The sequence below is a fragment of the Echiichthys vipera genome (assembly GCF_963691815.1).
Source record: "Echiichthys vipera genome assembly, chromosome: 15".
Classification (NCBI taxonomy): Eukaryota; Metazoa; Chordata; class Actinopteri; order Perciformes; family Trachinidae; genus Echiichthys; species Echiichthys vipera.
Genome location: NC_139840.1, coordinates 6,806,229 through 6,815,843, shown reverse-complemented (window position 1 = coordinate 6,815,843; position 9,615 = coordinate 6,806,229). Strand labels below are relative to the sequence as shown.

The 9,615-nt window shown below is 39.4% G+C and overlaps 1 protein-coding gene across 1 annotated transcript in view; it reads left to right on the top strand.

Moving 5' to 3' along the window:
- Nucleotides 1-2,687: 2,687 nt before the first annotated feature.
- Nucleotides 2,688-9,615, top strand: part of tesk2 (testis associated actin remodelling kinase 2) — a 31,032-nt gene continuing 24,104 nt past the window's right edge. The window contains exons 1-3 of the mRNA XM_083928031.1: nt 2,688-3,078; nt 6,210-6,660; nt 7,385-7,504. Coding sequence (XP_083784157.1) covers nt 6,538-6,660; nt 7,385-7,504 — 243 coding nt within the window. The 5' untranslated portion in view covers nt 2,688-3,078; nt 6,210-6,537. The remainder of the gene's footprint in view (nt 3,079-6,209; nt 6,661-7,384; nt 7,505-9,615) is intronic.

Here is a 9,615-nt window from a genome sequence, read left to right as displayed (position 1 = left end):
CAGGACTAGGACCAGGCTGGGACTGGACCAACTATCTGGTGTGGAGATCCCGGTATTTAACCTTTCACAAGGCCGATGATGTCACTGAAACCCTTTGTGCACCAAAAAGAGTGACAGTCAATTCAATTCAGTTCACCTCAATTTTTTTTATAGTGCCAAATCATAACAAAAGTTATCTCAGGACACTTTACAGAGTAGGTATAGACCACACTCTATGACTTATTTATGATTTACACAGACCCAACAATTCCCCCGTAGAGTACGGTGGCAACGAAAACCTTGTCCTTTGAGGTTAGATTGTTGAATCTCCTGGGAAGGGATGAGAGGGCAGTATTGTAAATTAGAGATAAGTGGTGTCTCAGACCTCCTCCTCTGTTTAGCGATGGTTTCTCTACTTTAACATAGATGGCTTCTTTTAGTCTTCTTTCAAACCATCTGTTCTCTCTGTCCAGGATGTGGGCATTGTTGTCATCAAAGGATCTCTACATTGGAGAAACAAAACAACCACTGCATAAACTCATAACCCAACACAGGAGAGCTAACTCCTCAGGCCTGGATTCTGCTGTCCGCTTACATCTCAAGGAGAGAGCCCACTACTTTGATGACAACAATGTCAAAGAATGTAAAAGAAGCCTTCTATGTAAAAGTAGAGACACCATCGCTAAACAGAGGAGGAGGTCTGAGACACCACCGGAGAACCCAGAGAAAACCCACGCTGACACGGGGAGAACATGCAAACTCCACACTGAAAGGCCCCAGCCGGGATGCGAACCTAGAACCTTCTTGCTGTGAGGCGTGTAGCGCCCCTAAAAGGATTATAAGATATCAAAAGTATTAGTAATTTATTGAGACTGATCTTAATCGTGGCATAATTGCTGTAGTTTGAGCTCGATGCCTAATTTTGTCCACTAGATGATGCTCTATTTCCATGAGAAAATACAAGCTGAGGTGAAAGCACCTGCCCTTGTCGGAAAACAATCTACTAAATGAGACCTACTTGGCCCATACTCATGCTTATAAATGATTTATTGGCCAATAAATTCCTCAAATGTATTTAAGTCATTCTCTGAAGTTGCAACACAGTTGTCATCTCTTAAAAAGATCTTCCACTGAAAAGGTTAATAGGTTAATAAAAGAGCAAACAGAAATGCTCTGACTTCAGGTTTTACAATTTGTTGCACACCAAAGTACTTTGCTAGGACACGATAAGGAATGAGTCTAACAAAAGCAGTGGTGACTGAGGTTGCAAATGTTCACAAAAACACAATACTTTGCAGAACACGTTTGCCTGAAGATTGGTTTTGAGTGACTAAATGTTAAAAAGATTGCATTCAATATCTGACCTTTGTATTCAGTTTATCATCCATAATAAAGTCATTTGTTTGTATCCTATCATATTGTTCTTATGTATTTATTTTGACTCTGTACTGTTAAGACTCCTTCTGGCTCTTCTCTGAACTTTTCTTCTGTTATGTTGTTGTATGCCTGCTGTATTCCTCCGGGTTTCGGTTTCCTCCCACCGCCAAAACATGTACCCCCCTAACAGGAGCAGCCTGGAGGAGGTTGCTGCTTTCCCCCTGTAAGTATGTAAAGCACTTTGAACTGCATTTGTATGAGATCAAAAGACAAACAAACTTGAACTTCATTTTTTTATGAATCATTAATGAACAAAGCTGATGATTTTACACCCTGCGTCCCTTGAATGTTATATAGAAATATATATAAATAGCACTTAAGCAAAGTCCAAATGTAAATCAGTTTAAGAAAAAAAATGTACAACAAATATTTTTAAGAGGATGAAGAAGGGTTGGTAGGATGAAGGTTATGACGTCATCTACTCCGCTGTTGCCCAGATACAGACGCTGCATCCTAACATTCCCTCTCTCTACTGTTTTTTGTTGTTGTTTTGTTTTGTATACATTATTATTGTTATAGTATATTTTGCATATTTTGTTGTATATATTATTGTTTATAGCACACTGTGCACTGTATATATACACTATGTGTATATTGGATTCTATTTATGTTATGTACAAAGTTTTTATTTGCTGACCCACTACTGCTGTTACAAAATAATTTCCCAGTCTGGGATCATTAAAGTAAATCTATTCTATTCTATTCTTTGAGGTAAATCTGATTGAGACTGGGTAGAGCTTTGGATTTTAGCTACATAATAGCACTGGGGTAGTTATTTGTGAGTAGTGTTTATATAAATGGACAGCCTAAATATCAAGATAATTGTGTAAGCTTTTAATCTTTTATATGTTTTAATTGACCATGTATATGTTTTATGTGTTACTTCTCCCAATGCTTTTAATGTTTTATGAGAATCACTTGGAATTGCCTTGTTGTTGAATTGTGCCATACAAATAAACCTGCCTTGCCTTGCCTATGTAGAGATTGGGGTACTTCTTCCTACTCCTTTTTGGATTTGTAGACTAATATTTATGTTGTTAATGATAATTTGCATATTGAGAGTTCGGCTATGTATAAATAAATTAAATTAACCTCAAATTCAACCTGTATTTTGAGCGGAAGTGAACAATCTTTTGACTGTAATGCTTTAGTTTTTTCGAATGCTGCATTTAGAACGCGCGCACATGCCCTGGCCACTGATTGGTTGATTTACATGCCAATCAAATGTGGGCGTGGCCAGTGGGAGTTACTCGGCTGAGAGCGAAGAGACGACGGAGCTGTCAAACAGCAACAGTCGCCTGAAATATCGTCCAAGGCGGTACTACAAACACCGTACTTTGCTCTTTTGTGGAAACAAGGACAACGGAAACATACCGCGAGTTCACTTTGAGACTTTGGGCGTGTGTACTTTAAAGGTGTCGGCGACGAAAAACTTCCCGTTTTGTGTGTGTGTTGGTGGATGTCAGGCTAATGTTTGTTAGCTCTCTCTTAGCTTGAGTTGTGTTGACAAACTAGCCAACCAGCTAGTCCCAGAGGAGCTCCGTTACCGACTTGGCTGTTTCGGGGGGTTCGCTTGTTTTCGCTAAATGCCAACGTTACCCGGGGAAGAAATGGAGCACAGGTTGAGCTGTTCCTGCAAACAAGTCTACGAAATATTAACAAGTAAGTCAAACTTTAACAAGGAGTGCAAGAATACCTACTGTTGCTGCTTTGGTTTGTTTACATTTACTGTGGTGCGGCGCTCACTAACACTTCATCAACTAACCATGATGATAATCCAGTTGATTCTTCATCTAACCTCCTCCCCTTAATATGACTTGTATCAATATGTGTTGGCAGCACTGACTCATGAATTGACTGTGGTATGTTATCCCCATAATGCTTTTCTTGGTCATTCCTCTAAGCCCTAGAAGAATGACAGGTATGCAGCGGCTCATATGTCTTTGCAGTTCAACACAATAGATTGTGGACAGATAAGAGGCTTCTATTCACTTTTGTTGACTCTGACTTTGCAGATACACTTGACTAAGATTGCTCTTTAGGTGAATGAAGATGACAGGCTATCTCGGTCGCTCACAGGAGAAATGCCCACAGATTACTAAAACACAGACAAAGATATCTTATTTGTAGTATATTGAAATGATCAGTTGATTTTCTCACGTTTAAATCAGATTGTTTTGTTCTTATTTCTTCGTTTTGTAATTCACGTATACATACAATCTTTCTCTATGAAGAAATGGACTCACTGTCTCATACATCCACTCACTTGCCCTTCAGAGACACTCAAACCCTTGCTGCAACCTGTCATTACAACATCACTTAAGTTTTGATTTATTGCTGACATTTTCTATTAGTCTGTAATCCACAGGGACACAGGGGTAGTGTTCACTCCCCCAAAACTACTGTTCCAGCGTTTGGCCTGAGGCTGCTTTGGAGATGTCCCATCTGTTTTGAAGTAGCGACAAGCCACATTTTACAGGCCAAAAAAAGTCTGGCTTTTTAAATCCCACCCTTTTTCTATACACAGTCGCTTTGCTGTGGTGTTTTAAATGAATGCCCTTTGGATGTGTAGGCAACAGAGTATAGTTTAGAAACAAATATAGTAATGGACACTGGTTGCTCGCCCGTTTTGTTTCCTAATCACTTGCATCAAGAATATGTCCTGCAGTATAATTCATTGAGGGTTATCATATTGCTTAATATCACAGGACTTGGTGATACAATGTTATTTTTTAATAGTATTAAGTTGTGTTATGGTATGTTGCTAGGGTTGTCTTCCCTGTAGGAGTTGCATGGACTGATGATAAACGACGTTTTTGATGTTTACCACATCAGTGGGTGTCAAAATTCCTTTTGGTGGTCAGCTTTATGCTGTTAAAATCATCCTGAAATGAAGTTAGATTTTTACCCACCCGCAGTATCTTGTAGTCCAGTGTTTCTATTTGTTTTTTATCATTTGCATGACGGAAATTCTAGTTAGAATTATATGGTACTTGGTGACCTATTCTCATCTACTCAGATACATCGGCATAGATGAAATGTGTGCCCCTGTTCTCGCTCTTGGATGATCAAGCTACTGAAATGAGAAAGAATAGAATTGGCCCTGGTACTTGTGGCTTGTATTTTTCTTGGCACTGCCTCTTGTACGTCTGCCGTACCATTTCACCAAGGCAGAAAATGAGTTGTCATTGCAGAGAAAAAGGAAAGTGAAGGATGAAAAGCCTTTTAAGGATGTGGCTGAGATAGAGAATGATGTCAGAAGTTGTCTGTAGGTCAAGAGTATCTCTCTAGTCTAGTATATGTGATGTAATGCTAACGGTCCAAAGCAGAAACTGGCTGTGTCATCTCAATACGGCTTTTAAGTATCTGATCTTATGAAACCTCTTCTTGGACTTGAGATATGTGTTTGTGCTTTGGTTTGATGTAGGTCGGTTCAGTATGTATTTTTAAATTTGTCATTTTTCATCCCCGTTTACTAGAATATGTTTTACTGAACTATTCCAGTTATGTCTTGTGTGCACACATTGTACATGTCTGATTACACCTGACATGTATGACTGCAATGTGTTAACGCTGTGTGTGGGACAGAAATCTCAGTGGCCACAATGGCAGGCGTTATAGAAATAAAAGCGATAGTGTGAACTCTATGTTTGTTTTATGATATGTATGAGCTCATTGTGGGGCAAAAGTACGTAAAGGAATAGTTTAACCAAAAAGGAAAAGCCAGTCATCATTGTTTACTTTCTGTCATTGTCTTTGAATTTCGAAAAGCAGTTGATGTTAAATTTCCCCCTTAGTGCAACTCTACGTCAGCTTGCTCTAAAGGTCCCATATTGTAAAAAGTGAGATATCCATGTCTTTTTTCATTATAAAACAGGTTGGGTTGCTATATAAATATTGTAAAAGTATCAAAACACTTACTAAAGGGAGGCTTATAAAGAGGATAACCTGACTGGTCATATGGTTTGTTACAAAGAACCATCTCAGAAGCCACAATTGATGCCACCATAGATACTCAATTTACAACAATGTACATCAGAGAATAGTAAAAAAACTCACAAATAATGGGATGGAACTAATGAATGTTTTGAATTTCTGCTTGAAAATTACCTTCAATGATTCATTCATTATCAAAAGTTGGCAATTAATAGACTATGAATATATTACAGATGCTCGTATAAGTATCTTTATCCAGTGTTTCTTAGCAAAGTCAAGTTTTTCTCCACTTTTCTTTAGAAGTATTTGAAAAATATTCACAACCAGGCTCAAAGTGTCTTATCAACCACAGAGATATTTCTCTGGCATAAAGGGTTTTAAAAAGTTAGATATGAAACCCACATTGTTTGTGAGTGTAGAGAACTGTAGCCACAGACTTCCTTCCCTGTTACCCTTTGTACCCTGCTGTTTTTGTTTTGGATGGCAGAAAGGTCCAGGACCTAAGCTATTCCTTGGCTAATCTCCCATAATTGGACAATCAGCCCCTATTACAGCCATTACATTTGGGCCTGTTGAGCAATGGTGGCTTGTCTCATCCATCCAAGGCCTGTCTACAGCTACAGCTGCTATTAAATAGTAAAAAGAAAAAAAAAAATCAAGAAAAGATATGTGAATGTGATCATAATGTACTATGTCAACTCCATTCTTTTCTGTAACAATAGGATTCACAGAAATGTGTGTATCCTTTGAGGCCTAACTATGAATGTGTGAACAATTACCCCCACTGCCATTATACTCTTCTTAATATAAAACTACAGTAATTACCCTTCATACGTTTTTCTCTTTACTTTCTCTAGGTCTCCAAGGGTTCACCATACATCTGTCAAACATGTGAAAACCCTCTCATCCTGGTGGATTCCCCAGTTACAAACAGCGAAGAACTGGACTAGTAGGAAGCATCTTGGATCCAGCCAGGGTGTGTTACCAGGGGTGCCCTAAACTACATTTTTAAAAGCTGAAGTCTACGTGTGTGACGTCTTTTCTCCCAGGACTAAAACTGAGTAAATTCTGTGCTGCCGTCAAACCCTCGGCACCATCAAAACAATCCAGTCCTCTTGTCATGTGGGTACATTACAGAAAAAGGCACACATTACCCTCATTGGTATCACCGTCTTCCACATCACTATGGACCGGAATAAACGCAACTCCATCGCTGGGTTACCTACACGACCCGAACGTATCAATGAGGACAGAGATGGTATCGGAGGGGTAGGGGTTGGCGAAATGGGCATGGGTTCGCCCTCACAGGTCAGTCTTTGTTTTTTTTTTTGCAGAGCATACATTAGAATATACTGTAATGTTTCAACTGTGTTGACACACACACACACACACACACACACACACACACACACACACACACACACACACACACACACACACACACACACACACACACACACAAAATAATCATGCCCATGGGTCTATTATAATTATGATTCGGACCGAGTCGGTTCAAGTCGTGGTCAGTTGTTGTCCACAGTCAGGAGATGAAATCAGTCATGTGAGGTTGTTTTGATTTCCATAACTGAATAGCATGCTGTCAGTGGCACAGTTATGGGCACAATAAATAACAAAATCAAACGACCAAAAACATCTCTCCGTCAACCTTTTCACACTTTCTTTTTCAATCTTTGTCTCAAGATATTGTGTGCAAATTATTTCATAAGTAAGCAATGCTGAAACAGTAATTGTCAGATAAATGCTAATGCTGTGGATTCATTTATTGACTTCAAATATTCTGTGTTAGTATAGATACACACTAGAATTAATATTCTTGGGAGGTTTTGACGTTTGGGGGCTTTTGAGAGTTTTTAGTCTTCTAGTTCTTGTCCCACCTAAAGGCAACAGTATCTATCCACCTCTAATTTTTACGCTCAAACTAGCAATTTTTTGTAGCGATCCTACAGAAATGCACATCCGATAAAAGTGTCATCTTAAACTGTTGATACCTGTCTGTTCTTGTCTTCTCCAGGTGGGCAGGGTGTGGCCATCGTCCTACAGAGCCCTCATCAGTGCCTTCTCCTGTCTTACACGCCTTGATGACTTCACCTGTGAGTGGATTGGCTCTGGATTCTTCTCTGATGTCTTCAAGGTGAGTGGAAATCTGTGATTTCTCTGCTCTTTTCTGGGATGCATCAGGCTTTTCTTGCCTTGCCTTGCTTGACTTTATCTTCTGTCACCTTTCCATCCTTATTTGTTTTTTTCTTTGACCTCACTTTTTTCATCCTGGGTTGTTTATAATGGGTCAGACCGTCTCACATCAGGATTGATTTAGTTTTCCTGCTACATGACAAAAGTCATGCTCATGCTTTTTTCGTGCAATGGTCAGGATGAATAGTCACATAAATAAAAGGGAACTTGTGCGTGGCCCACACAAGTGTATTTCATTTGTACGTGATTAAGCTGTTAAACTTGTCCAGTTGATATGCTTGTTGGGTCAAAGGCTAAGCTATCTCGGTCTTCACTCACTAGTCTTTTCCAGACAGTTTTAGGTCAAGTTAGCAATCACTTCAAAGACGCCGCTTAAACAAAGAGATGTTAACCCTATTAATTTGTTTCTTCCCCCTCCAGGCATTGGAGTCACACAAGCATGTTTGGCATTATTAGTTTGGTTGGTTAACTTAAGTGAAGCATCTCAAAGTAGTCACTCTTTTAATTTACTTTATTTCGACTTGTGGGTTGTATTAAGGCCACCATGACTGTGTGAACTTTTGCATGGCTCAGTTTGGTGTCGATAAGCAGTGTGAAAGGACATCTCCTCTACGAAAGGAGCTGCGTTACACTTTCATTATCGACCAATCTGTCAATGGTTTTTTCCATTAATCAATTAGTTGTTTTCTCCAGTAAAAGGGTGAACATGTTGATCAGTGTTTCATAAAGTCCAAGATGAAGTCCTCAAATATCTTGTTTTGTTCACAACTCAAATATATTCAGTATACTGTCATACAGGGGCTTTTGAGAAGCTGAAATCTGATTAGATGATTATCAAAATAGTTGCTGGTGAAATTTAATAGTTGACAACCAATCAATTAATCAACTAACCGTTACATCTCTAACTAATAGAATTTGACTTGAAGTCTTTATGACCTCTGGATGCACACCACTGTGTACTTGCAAGACTGAGCACTTGCTATGTAAAGGGTTAACTCAGAATAAAGTTGACAAGTATGGGGGAGGGTCTCCTGTAGATGAAGGGAAATAATCTCATTCATTCAAATAATGGCCGAGAAGGTTTTAGATGACATTAAGCCAGGATCAGTTTGATTCCACTGTCATTGTTGTTGCCATCAGTTTGTTTCATACTTTACAAGGTCACTACTGTATGTGTTTATCGGATTTTCAATCTGGTCTAAGTTCATAACGATGGTTCTCTGCTGTACATCTATGTAACACTGGATCTCTATTGGATTCAGTTTCCATTGTGTCTCTCTGTCAGGCTACAACTTGGGGTTTGGCTGACTGTTGGTAATGAGGATGGCGTTTGGCAGCTATTGGTGATATTTGATTGTTGGTGTTAACTATCGCCATTGGAGTGAATCATGGCATATTTGAATTGATATCTATCAGCCATATTAATCCTTTATTAAGTCAAGTGTTTCCTGTAAGCCATTGTGCTCTGGATATGCCAGCTGTCAAAAACACCCCATTGTGGGAACACTAGAGCTCATTATTAACACAAAGCACTGAATCGTACATGTGCACGGTTGCACATGTACGAACACAAGCATAGAAGGTATATGCTGTATATATGCGTAGAAGCAAAAAGCATTCATTACATGGCCTGGATCTTTTAAAGCAGTGTGTGTGCAGGCGGGGCCTGGTCAGTGGGGGAGCAGGGAGGGGGGGACAATTGTGTTTAATCACAGCACGGGTAAACCGGGCCAAATGTCAGTGCATCCTTAGTTGACTAAGAATTTCTTTGATCGAGGACACCCCCCCCAACAGTACCATCTTAGCCTCTAACTGAGTAATGGAAATATCTGTTAATACTTTTTTTTCTGTGTGAGAGAGGAATGCATAGGTAAACAGAGAGAGAAGAGGAAATGGAGCAGAATGATGAAAGCTTAAAGTCAAGGAGGATGACGGACACAGACAGGAACAAAAAGGCGGTGAAATTAATGGTGACAGAGGTTGAGGCTAAGAGGAGGAGGAACTGGAGGGGGAAAAGCTTCTGATGTCAGAGAGATGAAAAGTTTTTGGTTA